General features: G+C 49.1%; 1 protein-coding gene across 1 annotated transcript in view; it reads right to left on the bottom strand.

The window, feature by feature from the left end:
- Window positions 1-16,512: 16,512 nt before the first annotated feature.
- Window positions 16,513-18,494, bottom strand: part of LOC125917182 (dehydrogenase/reductase SDR family member on chromosome X-like) — a gene marked incomplete at its 5' end in the record, with an annotated part of 15,464 nt that continues 13,482 nt past the window's right edge. The window contains one exon of the mRNA XM_049623446.1: window positions 16,513-17,762. Within this exon, the coding sequence (XP_049479403.1) occupies window positions 17,559-17,762 (204 nt within the window). The remainder of the gene's footprint in view (window positions 17,763-18,494) is intronic.

Below are 18,494 nucleotides of genomic sequence, written 5' to 3' on the forward strand. Positions count from 1 at the left end.
GACAGAGTTGTTTTTGTAAAAGCAAACAAAATACCCAGTCACGCGAAGCCCAAGTCCCCAGGGATATTAGATACGTCTGGTGTCTGGCTGGAGAACATCGTTCAGTCCTGGGAGCGGAAGGCAGAAAAGGCTTATTAACAGGACGTTGCTCTATGTTGCGGTCGAGTGCAATCTCAGAAAGCAATGGATACGAAGCACAAAGAAAGCTTAACCGAATGGTCCCAGCCTGTGGCTGGAGGCACAGAGTTCTCGTCTGAAATGTGTGAAATCATCATGCACACATATACCATTTCGCAAGTGTGTGAAAATTCCTCCCAAGTGAATAGAGAGATCGCTACTTTACACGTTTTACTGAACAGAGTAGCTTGGGTCATTCGTCAGTAGCTCTGTGGACATAACATTTTTGAGTCCCCACACCTGAAAATATTGGAATTGATGAGTGTATGCCAAAGGGAATGTGCCCATTTAGAAAACCAGTGACCTTCCCCTGTTGACATCGAGGACCTTTCCTTCACTCTCAGACGCAACGAAATGGGGGACCAGGAGGAAAAAGCAAGGTGAGTTTTTGGAAACACCGATTTCATCCCGTTATTCCCTTATTTGAAAACAGGTTGGTTCCTCATCCTTCAGTAAAATAAATAAATAAAAATAATAAAATAGAAAAAGAAACCCACATCGGTTCCTCTCCATTGTCTGCAGGATGATTTCAATTTCCTGGTCCAGTATCCAGTCTGACCTCCTGTCTACGTTGAACCCAGTGTGGTCCATCAAGTGAATTATTCAACCCTGTTGGGACCCTGAGGCACAGGTGTTTTCCACTTTGCAGCAGGGCAACTTCCTCCCGTCCACCTGCCAGGGCAGTGGCAGAGCCTTTCTTCCCTCCCCTGCTTGGGGGGGGGGGGGGGGGTGGGCAGAGTGGGTAGGGGGCAGCAAGCGGTGAGCTCTACTGGGAAGCAGACCTGGGAGCAGGGACCCAGCTAATAGATTAGTATGAGGAGGTCACCACCAGTGGCTGGATGTGCCCTGGGACCAGAGCTGGTGGAGCAGAATCCATCGTCACTGACCCCAAATGAGCTCAGGGCCCTGGGGAGCAGCACTGGCCTGGCCCGTTGCCCCCACATTGATCGCTGCCAGCCTCTCATGGGCCTCCAAGCTTCCAAGGAAAATGCATTATCGCTTTGTAACTTCAACCCCGCTAATAAACGGAAAAATAAAAACTACCAAGTCCTCATCTTGAGGTCTGGAATGAGCAAAAAAAAAAAAAAAAAAAAAAAAAAAAAAAAAAAAAATTAAGTCAGTAACATCCAAAGGCAAATGCATTTTTGTGTGTGATGGGACTTCTGTCCTCATGGAGACTGGAAGGTCTGTGCATCCTGGTGGTAGGAGGCTCGGCGGCAGGGCTGCTGAGCGGAGAACAGGGAGCCGGGGGTGGCGCCAGCTAGGGGACGCGGGGTGCCCCCACCCTACGGGAGTGGGTGGCAGCTCGCTGGAGGCAGGTCCCTTATGCCCAGGGAACGTTCAGCTCTGAGTCTGCAAAGCTCAGCGATCCTAGCCGGTTGCAGGATAAGCATTTCTGCCCTACAGGAAGTGGGTGGGAACCACGGGATGCAAAGCCACACCCACCAAACGATGGCGCTGGGACTTTTGCCAAGAAAGTTTTATTGGCGCAGAGGCAGGTGCACGCCTTTACACATGGTCCGGGACTAACTTCTCTGAAAAAGCAGCATCCATGAGTTGCACCAAAAATCTAAAATATTTACTCTCTGGTCCTTTACACAGAGAGCGATCCAGCCTGTGAACTTCAGTATCCAAAAAATAAAAATAAAATAAAAAATAAAATAGTAGAGCCTGGGTGGCTCAATCGGTTAAGCATGCAACTTGGGCTCAGGTCATAATTTCACGATTCACGAGTTCGAGTGCCTCCTCGGCTCTGGGCGGACAGCTCAGAGCTTGCAGCCTGCTTCAGATTCTGTGTCTACCTCTCTCGGTCTGCCATTCACACTCTCTCCCCGTCCCTCTCTCAAAAATGAATAAACACGAAAAACATAACCAAAATAAAAATAGAGTGAAATAAAATAATAAAATCCTTCCAAAGTTATCTTTAAGGTAAATGCAAACCGATAGGTTCATAATACCTCATCCATGCTCTGTGGGGTTTTCAAAGATTAAACAAGAAAAAAGAAACATTTTAAATGATGAACGAAGGCATCCAAACAGTCAGACATATTTTTTTTTGTGGTTGTTTTTGGGGAAAACTGCTTAAAAGTTAAACTTCATTATATGCTCAGCGCTGACTCGCGATGGAAGTCATGGAATGGTGGGAAAGTGATGATACTGGGGCTCGGAACCTGGTGCCATCACCTAACCCTAACCCTAACCCTAACCCTAACCCTAACCCTAACCCCTAACTGTAGCCTTAACCCCTAGCCCTACCCCTAACCCTATGGGAAACAGGCACGTGTGTTTTATCCCACATGTTGGAGCTCTCGCTGCCAGAGCAGGACTGGAGCCAACGCAGCGGACGGATGCAAGAGCCAAACAGAGAAATGTCAACGAGGACACTCAGCCCTGACAGCAGTCTTGGTTCATCACCACCCAGCTGGAATGAACCTGGGGCCTCTTCATTTCCGGGCTGACGGACGGGCTGTATTTTAGAAAGCTGGAAAGAGGGTCCTTTCTGGATGTCTACGTGCTGTGCACATGTGCCTTCACAGGGGCTCCCTGTGATTCCCTGCAACTCTCTGTTCCCCATACCCACGCACACCTGGGTGCACCATTCACACACACACGTGAACATAAAACCATACATGAAGTGCGCACCTGCACACATACATTTGCTCGTGTAAACATTCATGCGTGCACACAGTGCGGTATGTGCGTGCACACACATGCATATGTAAACATTAATGCGTGCACACACGTGCGTGTATAAACATGCATGTGTGCACACACGTGCACACGTAAACATTCATGCGTGCACACGCGTGTGTATGTAAACATTCATGCGTGGACACATGCGCATATGTAAATATTCATGCACACACGTGCATATGGAAACATTCATGCATGTGTGCACACACGTGCATGTGTAAACATTCATGGACGCACACACATGCACATGGAAACATTCATGCATGCACACATGTGCATGTAAATGCATGTGTATGTTTCTCTCACACATACATTTAACCATGCACAGTCTTGTGCACACTCATATATATATATACATGCATGCACATATAGGCATATAAATATATGTGTGCAGGAGCGCCTGGGTGGTCCAGTCGGTTAAGCGTCAGACTCTTGATATTGGCTGAGGTCATGATCTCATGGTTGGTGAGTTTGATCCCTGCATCAGGCTCTGCGCTGACAGTGCAGAGCCTGCTTCAGATTCTCTCCCTCCTTCTCTCTGTCCCTCTCCCACTCATGCTCTCTCTCTCTCTCTCTCTCTCAAAATAAACTAAAAAAATTTTAATGTATATGTGCACACACATTCTCTCACACACATTTAAGCATGCACACTCATTCGTACACACACGTGCACACACTTTCCTATGCACACACGCACATATGCACACATTCCTGCAAGCATGTGCACACACGCATGCACACACATTCATGCACGCAAGTGCACACACACGCACATGTGCATATACTCCTGCATGCACGTGAACACACATCCTACACACATGTGCACACATGTGCGTGCACATTCCTGCATGCACGTGCACACACACACTTCTGCACACACTCCTGCACACACGTGCACATACACACGCATGCATACACATTCATGCACGCACGTGCACACACACGCACACATGCATATACTCCTGCATGCACGTGAACACACATCCTACACACATGTGCACACATGTGCGTGCACATTCCTGCATGCACGTGCACACACACACTTCTGCACACACGCCTGCACACACGTGCACATACACACGCATGCACACACATTCATGCACGCACGTGCACACACACACACGTGCATATACTCCTGCATGCATGTGAACACACATCCTACACACATGTGCACACATGTGCGTGCACATTCCTGCATGCACGTGCACACACACACTTCTGCACACACTCCTGCACACACGTGCACATACACACGCATGCACACACATTCATGCACGCAAGTGCACACACACGCACACGTGCATATACTCCTGCATGCATGTGCACACACATCCTACACACATGTGCACACATGTACGTGCACATTCCTGCATGAACGTGCACATACACACTTCTGCACACACACTCCTGCACGCTCCCGTGGGAACCCTGAGGCATCGGCGATGTTGACAATGTACATGAAACAACGTTGAGCTGTTTACGTTTGGATGGTCCCTCCCAATGCAGTGAATTCGCTACAAAACCTATCTTCCTGTTTGCAAGCCGATCCTCCCCTCCCAGGTCTGCTGTCAGGGGTAAGTCACCTCCGTCTTCTTAGGGCACCTCGTGAGGCAAAGAGCCTTCGGTCAACTTCACAAGGAGCCCTGGGATGCGCTGCCCTACCCCCTGCTCTGCGGGAGACCGGGGCCTACGACCGGCTCTCTGGTGTGTAAGTCCTCCCTCCTGCTTGTCTCTCCAGAACCACCAAGGAGAAGAGGCTCGACAACAATGTGACAATGTCATCACCATGTTGAGCACCTGCTCCCGTGATTCTCATTACTCTGGGGCTTCGCAGAAGGAGACACCAAGGCAAAGTGTGGCTGCACATCTCTCCTGGGGTTGTGAGTGTGCAGCTGGGCAGCCCCACCCTTTACACTGCATGCGGACACAACCGTCTCTTTGACTTGGCCTCACGACTCTCCAGTAACATGAGTCTCCTTTGCTTTTGGAATCACAAAACCGATCCCTGCCTCAGGGCCTTTGCACATCCTGATGGATCACTCTGCCATCCCAGATATACGTATGACCCACTCCCTCTCATCAGGGAGGTCTTGCTCAGATTAGATATCATCCCTTCTATGACCCTGTATGAACTTTCTCTACCTACTTCTGTCCCTTGCCTGATTTCATATTTCTACCTTGGTGTTCATCATTCTCTGAGTTCATGTGTATTTCAAATTCAGACCTATATTTGTATGTATTTATATCTGCCTATCTATCTATCTATCTATCTACCTATCTATCCATCCATCCATCCATCCACCCATGCACCTACCCATATATCTTGTCTGTCTATCTATCTATCTATCTATCTATCATCTATCTGTGATAGTGGTTAAAAACTGGGGGCGATTGTGCCCTCAAGTAACATTGTTGGTTGTCACATGGGAACAGGGAAATGGTGCTGCCATGTGGTGGGTTGAGACCAGAGATGGTGGTCAACAACCTTCAGTGCCCAGGACACCCCACATCAAAGTCACCCCCTTCCAGACGTCAGGAGTCCCCAGGGGAAGATGGTCTGGTCTGGCAGATGAAGGCATCTTAAGAGACTGAATCTTTTCTGCAAAATCAGCAGAGTGGGAACATACCCCCCCCCCCCGCCCCCCTCCCGGAAGTGTGCACTCTGGTGCAGAGTAGTCTCTGAATCAGCCCTTGGGTCTGAAAAGCTGTGGTTAGAATCTCCACGACCTCACAGTGGGTCTGGCCTCGGGGAAGGTGCTGTTCCCAGGCAAGCGGGGCCCCGTTGTGGCATCTTGTCCAGTAACCCCTCTTGCAGGACCCGGACCTTTTACAGAAATCCGCTCTTGAAAAATTCATGTTGCAGACAGCGTCAGAATGCAAGACGTCTCTGCTCCCGCGCTTTGAGAAAGGAGGGTCCGGGAGGGATGGAGGGATGATCCTCACGGGATGGTAAGGCGTGGCCACCATCAGGAGAATCGGCATTCTCTGTGTGCGCGTGTCCCTGGAGGCCGGATCAGTCTCCTGTCACACACGACCCCACACTCAGGGGCTCAAAACAACACGCATGTGTGGTCCTGCCATTCTGGAGGCAGCAAGTCTGGACAACGGCTCTCGTGGGGCTAAAATCAAGCCTCCTGCGGGGCTGGGTGACTCCAGAGGCTCAGGGGAGGATCCGTTTCCCTGCCTTTGTGAAGGTTCTAGAGGCGCATTTTGTGTATTCCTGTGTTTTCCTGGTTCCTTCGTGCGAAACCAGCAGGTTAGCCTTGTTAAACCTCCGCGTTTGACATCTCGTTGCCTTCTATCTGACCTTCCCGCCTCCCTCTAGACCCACCTCCAGGTCGCACCCACTGGCTCCCCGTGCAGTCCTTGTATGGTTTATGTCTCTAACCTGTGATTTTCAGCAACTTGCACTCATGATTCTCCTACAGAGATACCGTGAGCCTGCATTAAGGTTTTTTGTTTGTCTGTTTTTACGTGAGGGAGCTTGGCAAGCATTACGATGTCGAGGGGACGTTCTACGGAGGCTGGAGGGGTCGGTCAACGCACAGTCAGGAAGGAGGTGAATTCAGGGACTCTTGCTTTCGGCTCATGGTTTGTGAGGTTGAGCCCCATGTCAGGTGTAAGAGGGCGTTGTCTTTGCACAGGTGTGGAGGCAGCCTCAGAGGGGGGCACCTGGCTGCAGTGTGCATGCTCTCAGGTGGGGCTCCCCCCAGCATCCCAGACCCTCACAGCTCTGAGAATGTCACCCTGGGACACCTCTCCTCCCAAAAGCAAGCAGCAGTGGTCCTGAGCTCCTGTGGGTCTCAGGGACTGTTTTAAAAATTTATTTCTTCATTTTCGGTCTGGAATGAAGTCGTAACTCACTTGGAATTTTAATGGAGACTTCAGCTCTGCTAATGTAAAATCTAGTGCACATAGCTTTAAATGTTTGCAACAGCATAGTATTTGGGGGGGTGCTCATGGTTCCCTAAAGGGAGCAATTCAACCCCCAGGGACACTTGGGGGCTGTCAAAAGGAGGGGGCTGCTACACCATGTGATGGCTGGAGACCAGAGATGCTGTTCAACACCCTATGGTGCCCAGAACGCCCCACATCACAGTCACCCAGCCCCAGATGTCAGCATAACAGATTCTGTATGTCTGTCTGCCGTCTGTCTGTCTAGCTATGTATGTTATGTATGTATCTATCATTTATCCCTATGTCTATCTATCCATCTATTATCTATCTATCTATCTATCTATCATCTATCCATCTATCTATATACCCTTGTATCTACCTATCTATCCCTATATCTATCTATCCATCTATCTATCCCTGTATCTATCTACTATGTATTATCTATCTATCTATCTATCTATCTGTCATCTATCCCTCCTTATATCTATCTATCCATCTATTATCTATCTATCTGTCTGTCATCTATCCATCTATCCATCCTTATATCTATCTATCCATATTATCTATCTATCTATCTATCTATCTATCTATCATCTATCTCATCTATCCATCTATCTATCCATCCTTATATCTATCTATCCATATTATCTATCTATCTATCTATCTATCATCTATCTCATCTATCCATCTATCTATCCATCCTTATATCTATCTATCTATCTATCTATCTATCTACGTATGCATCCATCCATCATATCTGATGAGGTTTTTGGGGTGACAGTGGAGTTTGTGGGGTCTGGACCCAACAGCCAAGAAAGAATTCTTGAAGACATCTTTGGTGCAAAAAAAGGTGATTTTATTGAAGCTCGGGGGCAGGACCTGTGGACAGGAAAAGCTGCCCTGGGACCTTGAGGAGAGACTTAGTTATATACTATGGGGCTGCGGGAGGTAAAGTCCAGGGGAAGTTTCCAGCGAGATTTTCATGTGCCAAAGAAGTCTCCCAGGATACTGGAGGCTTGGCCATTGTCAGGCTAAGGTGGTTTTTCCCTCTAGCAAAGCATTAGCATTAAGACAGTAGGTAGTTTCTGGAGAAACGTTTTACTCTGCCTGCCTCAAGGATTTGCCAAAGGGCTGCAGGTTAGAAGGAAATTGAGTTTTATCTGCCATTTCCTTCCGCCTTTGTTCCCCACATCACTGTGGAAGGGAGGGTGATGTTGCGGTCCAGGAAATCGAGTCTATAGGTTTCTGGAGATTAGTCCATTGATAAGATTGCCATTTTCTTATAATTTACTAAGACATTTGTAAATAGGTGGAGACACAGGTCCTGCAGGACTATGATCTCTATTAGTTAACCATTTGTTTTCCCCCTTTCCTTTGTTCTTGGACGGCCATGAGTGCTTGAGGAATATCACGCATTCCACCTGGGGGTGGGATGGGGGTGTTTGCAACCTATCAGCTTGGTTATACTCCCTTATCAATATCTATCTATCCATCCATCACATTATCTATCATCTATCTATCTATCATCTATCTATCCATCCATCCATCCATCCACCCACCCATACATCATATCTATCTATCTATCTATCTATCCATCATATCTATCTATCTATCTATCCATCCATCCATCATATCTATCTATCCATCTATCCATCATATCTATCTATCTATCCATCCATCATATCTATCTATCCATCATATCTATCTATCCTATCTATCCTATCTATCCATCCATCTATCCACTTACCCATCCATCCATCCATCCATCCAACCACCCACCTACCCATCCATGCATCTATTATGATCTATCTACCTATCTACCTACCTATCTATCCATCTATCTATCATGTGTCTATCTATCTACCCATCCATGAGGTATGGCAGTGCTTTGCAACCAGAGACAACTTTTTACTCCTCAGGGGACACTTGCTGATATCTGGCGACATTAAAAAAAAAATGTTTACTTATTTTGAGAGAACGTGCATGTGTAGGGGAGGGGCAGAGAGAATCCCAAGCAGGCTGCTTACTGTCGGCCCAGAACCCCACGCACAGCTTGATCCCACGAACTGAAAGAGAAAATCACGACCTGAGCTGAAATCAAGAGTTGGACACTCAACCGACTGAGCCACCCAGGTGCCCCTAGGGACAGTTTTGACTGTCACAACTGGGGGCTTGCTACTAGGATCTGCCGCGTGGAAACCAATACCTACAGTGCCCAGGATGTGCTGCCCCACAGGATAAACCAACCCAAAATACCAAGCTTGCCTGGATGGAGGATATCTGAGACACCTGAGCATATGCAATAATGTCATCCCATAGAAATTATGCATGTACAAGTGTGTGTGTGTGTGTGTGTGTGTGTGTGATTCACAAATTTGTTTCAGGGATACATACACACATATACATATATCTACATATGCCTATGAACATATGCATATACATGTGTCTATCTGTGAAACAAATGTCTGAAGAATCCAAGGTCTGCCCACGTGGCTGCACTTCCTGGCTCTGTCCCGCGGGCCTCCGGCTGGGGATTCATAAAGTGCTGATGTCGTCCCGTCCCTGCTGAAACACATCCACCAGCCGTTCTGCACGAGGGCTGCTATTTGTTCTGGCCGACGGTGCTTTTGGGCGTTGCAGTCGGGGAATTATTTTGCATATATAACCTCACCACGAGCCATTTCTCCTAATACCCGAGGCACATACTGAAAGCAAATCCTGTGCCTTCTGACAGCTTCCTGAGTTGTGTTCATCACCCAGGACCGTTTTTATAACTCCCTGCGGCCGCCACCCATTTGCGCAGAGCGTCTGGGCTTCCTGGGTTCTTAGGCAAGTGACTGATGTATTTCTCTCCGTGTCGGTGTTTATAAAAAGTGCCACGGAAAGGATTTCAAAGACGCGTAAAAATGATGAAACCTGTTTGTTCACGTTTTGAAGGCTTTGCTCACGTGGTCCCCTTTCCTTCACAGACACAGAGGGTCCATGAGGCAGGACTTTTGCTAGAAGGCAGCATTAAAATGGCTCGCCTTTGCCAAGGATGCCGGAGGGAAGGTCGGAGACAAAAAAGCAAAGCAGCCTGCAGCCACTTGGATTCAGATCTACGGCCCCAGGGAGGAGAGGCCAAGCCAGGGGTTGAGTAGGGACGGTCTGCTTTAACCAGGGCCCTTTCTGAGACGAGACTGCCAGATATTTACACTTTCTCAATAGGCAGCCTCAGTGTAAGGGAGACAGGTCTTTGAAGAGAGGAGGTGTGTTTTTTTCCCCCTGGGGCCTCGATGCTACATGTGAAGGAGCATTTGACATATTGCAGGATTTTGTGTTTGAAAAGGAAGATAGGTAGCCGTCCAGGATGTGTCGGGAGCTGTGTTCAAAGCATCCAGTCTGGAAACAGTGCTTGTATGGTCAGGTGGACGGAGACCAAGGGGGACCCTGCGGAACACCTTTGCCTCTGTTTCTATGCACGTTAATACGAGTACACAATTCAGAGGCATTTAGCACGTTCGCCACATTGTGCAGCCATCACGCCCATCTGGTTCCAGAACATTCTCATTCCCCCAAAAGGAGACCCCATGCTTTACCCCCTCCCCCAGCCCCTATAACCACTAATCTTTCTGTGTCTATGGATTTAAGTATGTTAAGACGTTTTTGAGGCTGGTTCTGGGCGTGTGTATTAATATTTCCTTTTTCATGGTCAAATAATATTTCAGTGTAGGGATGTATGCTAATGCATTTTTCTTTTTTAACTACCATTCAGGCTCAACGTGGGGCTTGATCTCACGCCCCTGAGGTCAAGAGTCTCATGCTCTGCCCACAGAGCCAGCCAGGCACCCACTAATGCTTTTTTATTATTTATTTATTTATTGTTTAAAACTGTACTTATTTTTTTAATATGAAATTTATTGTCAAATTGGTTTCTATACAACAGCCAGTGCTCCCCCAACAGGTGCCCTCCTCAATGCCTGTCACCCACCCTCCCCTGCCCTCCCTCCCACCCCCCATCAACCCTCAGTTTATAGTCAGCTTTTAAGTCTCTTATGTTTTGGCTCCCTCCCTCTCTTTTTTTTTTCCCCCTCCCCATGGTCTTCTGGTAAGTTTCTCAGGATCCACATAAGAGTGAAAACATATGGCATCTGTCTTTCTCTGTAGGACTTATTTCACTTAGCATCACACTCTCCAGTTCCATCCACGTTGCTACAAATGGCCATATTTTATGAAAAGATGCTCAATGTCAGTCTTCATCAGGGAAATACAAATCAAAACCACACTGAGATATCACCTCACACCAGTCAGAGTGGCTAAAATGAACAAATCACGAGACTATAGACGCTGGAGAGGATGTGGAGAAACGGGAACCCTCTTGCACTGTTGGTGGGAATGCAAATTGGTGCAGCCACTCTGGAAAACAGTGTGGAGGTTCCTCAGAAAATTAAAAATAGACCTACCCTATGACCCAGCAATAGCACTGCTAGGAATTGACCCAAGGGATACAGGAGTGCTGATGCATAGGGGCACTTGTACCCCAATGTTTATAGCAGCACTCTCAACAATAGCCAAATTATGGAAAGAGCCTAAATGTCCATCAACTGACAAATGGATAAAGAAGATGTGGTTTATAGATACAATGGAATACTACTTGTCAATGAGAAAGAATGTACTTATTTTGAGAGAGAAATAGAGCATGAGCAGGGGAGGAGCAGAGAGAGGGACAAAGAGAGAATCTCAAGCAAGCTTTGAGCTGTCAGCACAGAGCCTGATGCAGGACTCATAACTCACGAACCATGAGATCATGACCTGAGCCAAAGTCGAGAGCTGGAGGCTTAACCGACTGAGCCCCGCAGGTGCCCCAGGAATGCATTTTTAATGCGCCCGCACTATCCTAAAATGAAATCATAGATACTTACCCCCATAGTCAAACTGAATGATAGCCACGTCGTGTCCACATAATACAATTTATAAGAAAGTGATAGGCATTGGAACATGTCAGTGCTTGGAGACGATGAAGCAGGAAGATGCTTGCGTGTGGGATCCCCAGTGAAGGTGTCGGCCTCAAAACAGAGGCTGCCCCAGGCATGCTGTGTTCTCACTCAAATGCCAGCAGCTGCAACCTCAATTTCTGCACAAGTTGAACGATGCAACCAAGGGCAATCTTGGGTTAATGCAGTGGTTGCTTGGCTGGAAAATGCACCAATGGCATTTATGTGTCAACAGAGCATTTGGTTGTAGACTCGGGTTAGTTACACAGAATGTCCACCTGCATCTGGGCCAGACGTTGAGAAGGCATGTGGGCGTGGGGACATTCTACATGAGGTGGCCCTGTCTTGTACCTTACAACATGTCTAACATGCTGGCATCCTCCTGCTAAATGTGAAGGGGAGATTTGTTTTCTCAGTGTGCTCCTCTCTGTGTTTCCATGAACCGTGTGGAGAACAGCCAGAATGGAAAACCACCGGGCCATGGGGAAGGGAAGCCAACAACTCGTCAGGTGTAGGTGACGTGGACCCAACTCACGACAGTGGTATTACTCACACAGTATTACTCACTTCTGCAGCCTGAATCCCCATGTACAGCCAACCTCTTGCGAGGGCAATGACCATAAAAAGACTCATTGAACAAAACAGGACACTCTTTGCCCAAGTTATAGCAAATAGACATCTCCCAGTGTAAGTGTCAAAGCACCATGCCCTACACATCAAGTATATACTTAAGTTATACCTCAATAAAGTCAGAAGAATAAAATGAATACCCCCCCCCCCCTAAAAAAGGCCCTCGTAGTTACCATGCTCTGATTTTCTCCAGGATATTTTCCATGAAAACCCAGTTGGCCACACTTAGCACCATGGTAGACCAGTTGTACCACACGGTCTTCTTTGAAGGACAATGTAAGTGGGTCTCGGGTGACTTAGAGCAAACAAAGTTTTTAAGGCACTGCTGGACTCGTGACAGTAAAATTATTTTTATATCTACACGTCTGGGAAAATTTAAACACACGCTTGAGTAACCCACGGGCTAAAGAGGAAAACAAGGAGACAGGGATGGCCGACGGTATCTGTGAGACATTAACCAAGTCAGAGGGAGAAATGAGGGACACAGAAGGCTAGACGTCCAGAAACTAAACAATAAATGGCATTCGTCAAATCAGGAAGTCGGACGATCCATCCCAGAAAGAAGGCAAAGAATTGTAAAGAGAAGCAAAGGAAGAAATTAGACACCTGGCGTAACCAAAAATGATAGATTAGCAACTAAACGCACACACTGGTAGAGCTCTATTCCTGAAAAGGAGAACGCACTTCATTAGTTAAGAATCTCAGAGCCAGAGATTACTACACGCACACATTCACGCACTGTCCCTTCAGGGCACATGCTGGAAACCAGGAGGGACTTAAGTCTGGGTTTGTGTTTGTGCTTTTAAAGCTTTTGGTAAACAAGCAAAAAATGTAGACCGAATGCCCAGGATTCCGGTATGCAGATGACAAAAAATACAGCTGCCACTACAATTCCTTGAACCACACGGTGTGAACTGTGCGGGTCCACTGAGATGCGGATTTTTTTTCAATAAATACAGCACAGTCCTGTAAATGTATTTTCTCTTCCTATGATTTTCTTTTTTTTTTTTTTTTAATTTTTTTTTCAACGTTTTTTATTTATTTTTGGGACAGAGAGAGACAGAGCATGAACGGGGGAGGGGCAGAGAGAGAGGGAGACACAGAATCGGAAACAGGCTCCAGGCTCCGAGCCGTCAGCCCAGAGCCCGACGCGGGGCTCGAACTCACGGACCGCGAGATCGTGACCTGGCTGAAGTCGGACGCTTAACCGACTGCGCCACCCAGGCGCCCCTCTTCCTATGATTTTCTTAATCGCACTTTATTTTCTGTAGCTGATCTCATTGTAAGAACACAGTATATAATACACAGAGCGTTCAAAATGTGTGTTAGTTGACTATTTACGTTATCGGTCAGACTTCTGGTCCACAGTAGGCTCCTAGCAGTTAAGTTGTTGGGGGGTTAAGAGTTACATGTGGATTTTTGAGTGCATAGAGGCTGGGCAGCCCTAACCCCCTGTGGTTCAAGGGTCAAGTGTGATTCCTCCACTTGAATGGCGAATCAAATCCAGACTTTGGATGCAGAGACACGGGTGGCATACATTTATTCCTGAACTTCCCTTAAGCAGACTGCATACATGGGTCTTGTTGTCCTCTCAGCAAAGCTGGGTGCAGACAGGGTGGGTGTCAGCATCATCATTCAGTAGACGATGCATCACAGAGACCCAAAGGGTTAATGATGGCACCCAATGCAAGACTTCATGCTTCCCAAAGCTCCGATCCAATGGAAATGAGCATGGAATGCCCTCCCTGACCCATAGGCCAATCCAAGAAGCTTCCCCCCAATCCCGCCTCCTTCCTTGGAGGGAGCCCAGTGCACCTTCCCTGGTTGTGTTTCCTAATAGCCAAGACGAGAGGTGCCCATGCCACCTGTTCATGGTACAGACATCCTCAATATCCAGTTGGCATCTAGACAGAGCCTTTGTACTACACAGACCAGCCTTTGGTCACTTGAGTGAGCTTGTGTTTCCTCAGAACCTGGCTTGTAGCAATGACTGACTGACTGACTGACTGACTAAGTGACTGAACAGATGAATGAACGATGGGGTCCCTCCCGCTGCTGAACCCAAACAGAGCTCATTGTTGCTACACCGAGGGAAGAAAAGAACCTCTTTAACGAGAAGACAAACACACATCATGAGCCCAACTACCGAATCGAGTCTTGCCCGCGGATGGAAAGTCATCACCCTGGAGTGTGCACGGAGACCCTGTCCACTCCCCTAACGTGAGCCACAGGCTCAAACCCAGGACCTCCAGTGCCTGCCAAGCCACGGATTTCGCTTTACTCACCCAGAGATCCGCACGATTTCTCCAGCTTCTGGGAAGTGTCTCCGAGGAATTTTATGATCCGGTGTCGAGGGAACAAGCTACCTTCTCCAGAACTATGTTGTTGTTTTCTTCCCTCTCTCTCCCAGGGAGGAAAAGAAACATAAGGGCTGTCACGTAACAAGGAGGAGGAATCTGAGGCCAGGGTCCTACAACGTTCAAATTGTTTGTGAAGCGCGTCTTCTCAGCTTGGGGATTGTGGCATCTGTCAAATCCCGGCGTGTGTGTTATCTCAGTGGTGGAAGATGTCGGCTTGGCCAGGAGCCATCCTGAGCCTCGACTCGGAAAGTACCTTTGTGATCACGGACACGGTCGCTGGCATTTGTGTACAATGGCCTCAAGCTGTAATAGGTTCTCTGATGACATATAAATGCTCCAACGCTGGCACCTTCCAGAACTCAAGATTCCGTTTTGTGGTGCAAATTCCCGGCTGTTCGGAATACTAGATGAGGCACAGCTCGCTCTTGGTTTAATCAAGGAAGGGATTCTAGTTCTAGAAGACATTAGTCCGGAGTCTAGGGCTTCAGTAGGATATCTGAGCAGTCTGAGGGCGTGCCGATACCCAGGGCTGGAAGCTGTAATTCAAATATGCCTGGCTCAGGGGAGGGGGGGCGGTCCTTGAACTTGGAAGATCAAGAAGATGCCTTCAGAAGCTCTACAGAAATGCTGATTATCCAGAGGAATTGCTTCTGGAATTCTGTTGAAATTGGAGATGACCAGCAATCCTTTTCAGAGGCTCCCCCAGTGGGCAACCAAAACCCACGAGCCTTAGTGGACCTTCAGAAACATCTTCAGCATCTTTGTTGAGAAGGAGGTCTCTGTAGGGTTTACCACCTTGGCCACGGAAACACGGAGAACTCACCCCGGGCATTCTCACGTCTCCCAAACCAGAGCAAAGACATTCCTTTGCATTTTATTAAGTTCCCATTAAGGGACGCTCCATTCCCGAAGGAGAACGCCTCATGGCGCCAGTCCATCCACCCTGACCATCCAAGCAGCGAACTATACAGCACCTGTCCCCATGTCCAGTGTGAACCCCACACTGGAAGAGCTGCGGGCTGTGGTTCCAAAGAATGCATGTGCCCGGAGTTGACATCGGGTTTGAGTCTTTGATGAGATTCTGTCAACGGAGGGAATGGAGAGTGAGATGACCAGCCTGCGGTCACTGGTCTGGAAATGCCATCTGCAGTCCAGAGGCACACACACAGTGTCCTTTCTATTGCATGTCCAACAGCTAGTTTGTCGTTGTTAGAATTTGAGGACATCTTCAGACGGAGGACGGAGCCATCCTTGCCCGACTGGGGGCGAGGGTGAGCCCTAAAGTCAAGGATCCTGCCCAGTAGAGTGCGTGAGATATTCGGAAGCGTCGGGAGCTGTATGAGGTCCTATCAATTTCCATCAGATTCTATCAGTTTCCAAATTCTTATCAATTGGTTGGTGGCTTAAAAGCATAGGAGTTCACCTTCCCCCAGCTCTGGAGACCCAGGCGGGGCAGGGCTCTTGAGAGCCAGGCGGGGCAGGGTCACGTTCCCTCCAGAGGCTCCCGGGGAAGATCCTTCTGGCCTCTTCCACCTTCTGGGGGCTCCAGGAGTCCCTGTGAGTGGCTGCGTCTCTCCAATCTCTGCCCCCATCGTCACATGACCTCTTCCTCGTTTGTCACGAAATCTCTGTCTACTTATTTCAGAAGAGGAAACTTGGGATCATGTTGGGTCTGCCTCAAGAAGCCAAGATGATCCGCTTGTCCTAATTCCCTCCCAAAGATTATCTTTCCAAGTAGCATCACATTCACAGGTTCTGGGAGGGTAGCACGTGCAGGTATCTTTTGAACCGGATCGTACTTCACCTCCTAGAGAGACCGACTGGACACAACCCCAACGACCTTCCAGGTCTGCCTGACTTCCACTGCGTGTGCCACCCCTCATGTCCCTGGTGGACAAGCTGCCTGTGCCTACGGATATGCAAGGAACCAGAAGGAAATGTGCGGCTCAGCTGGGCTCTGATGAACTGTGGTCACCACCCACGACTGGGCATTACATATTTTTAAGACTTGTCTAGTATCCTGGACTAAGTATAAACCGGGTCCTGCAGATGTCTCTAGGAAGGGTGCCAACGGAAACGTTAACAGACATTCTGTTAGGGACACAACCCGTGGGGACACAACCCATGGCAAGAGCTGTCCAGACCCCTCTCTTCCTCCCCATCCTACAGATCTCTATGGGGAGTGCCGTCCAGGACCCTGTCCGCCCACCTGTTCTACGGAATCCCTGACTGGCATTGGTCATATCCACATGATGATGGGCTTGAGCTCATGTCAGCAGACCTACGGGCAGAAGGTGGCACCGGGGCAGGGTCATTGTCAAAGTGTGGAGTAGACCATGGGTTTCCACCTCAACCTGGACCCAACAGACTGAGGAAGGCTCATGTCTCTCTGTCTTGGGGACCCAGGAGTCAAGCTGAGTGTCCAGAATAGTGGGTGTGTGGGAGAACAAAGGAGTCACGGGACCCAGAAACCTCTGGAGACCCGAGGCTTCATGCTCGTGTCAAAGTGCCTGTGTCACTTGAAACGTGTCTCCTCAAACCTACTCCCTGCCGTGTTACTCAAGAAACATGGAACACTTGGGTTAGGCAGCATTTAATGGTTCTTGGCACTTGGGAGAAACTTGGCACACAATTTATGGCTCACGGCCACTTGGAGGCTACACTCAATATTTCTTTTGTTCCCCGATTTCCCGCAAAGGAAGGACAGCAGACAGGAGACCGTTGGGGACAGAGCCCTGAAGGCAGCCGCTGTGGAAAAGGCAGACACGGGGATCGGTCACAGACCTGCGTTTACCGGGCCCGAGGCGAGGTCTTCCCAATGTGGCCGTTACCCCAAGAGGGTGTCTTGGGTCACGTCAGTGATGCTGGTCATCTGGCAACTTATGGCCCACAGTTGTCTCTGGAGATCTCGGTCGTACGTGAGCATCAGAGACTTGGTCTCCTTCTCGTTGTAAAGGTAGCGGCCGCCGATTCCTTCCAGGTCCGGGGTGACCGCTGCGTAGACGGAGGTCCAGGCTCCCTCATCTGGGGTCTGTGGGGAGAGGGAAGAAGGCCAGGACGTGTCAGCTTTCCGAGCACAGAGCACGGGATTCTCGGGGCCCCCACAGACGCGAGTTTCCAGCGGGGGCGGGGCGGGGGGTGGCAGCGTTCCTGGGCAACGGTCACCGTGTAGGGGGACAGCAAAGTGCAAAGAGAAGCTGGGAACGCAGACAAGACACGTGAGGGCTGAGCCCTGCGTCTGGCGCACCGGAGCAACGTCACAACGTGGGCACAGTCCGCGGGGTGGGGGACCCAAGAGGACCTCAGGACACTGCAAATGGTGGTGACCCCAGGACCCTTGGGGCTGTGATTCCGTGCCCAGAAGCCAGCAGAACGTCCCCTGAGCTGCTTACGACAGGCTGAACGCTTCGGGGGGGCTTATGTTGCTTCATAAACTTGCGGAAATCCGCCCGCCCCAGCCCCTCAACCCTTCTCACGGGCCCCGTGGGTCTACACAGCCGACCGCGGGACAACACGCGTCCACTGCGAGGCGGATGCTTTTCGGGAAATGCCACGCGGTCTTGGAAATGCGTTTTCTCTGCCTAACGAGTCTCTGGACCGCGTTCTTCTTCTCTGGCCTCCCCTGTCGTGAGAACACAGCGCAAAGCACACACAACGTACCCAACGCGGTCAATCTGTTTACGGGACCTGCGAGCCTGCTCGTCCAAGGGAGGCCTCCGGGCCTCACAAGGTGGACGTGCGTCGTCATGTGCACGGGGGTGGG

This window comes from Panthera uncia, unplaced genomic scaffold (genome assembly GCF_023721935.1).
Source record: "Panthera uncia isolate 11264 unplaced genomic scaffold, Puncia_PCG_1.0 HiC_scaffold_1563, whole genome shotgun sequence".
Taxonomy (NCBI): Eukaryota; Metazoa; Chordata; class Mammalia; order Carnivora; family Felidae; genus Panthera; species Panthera uncia.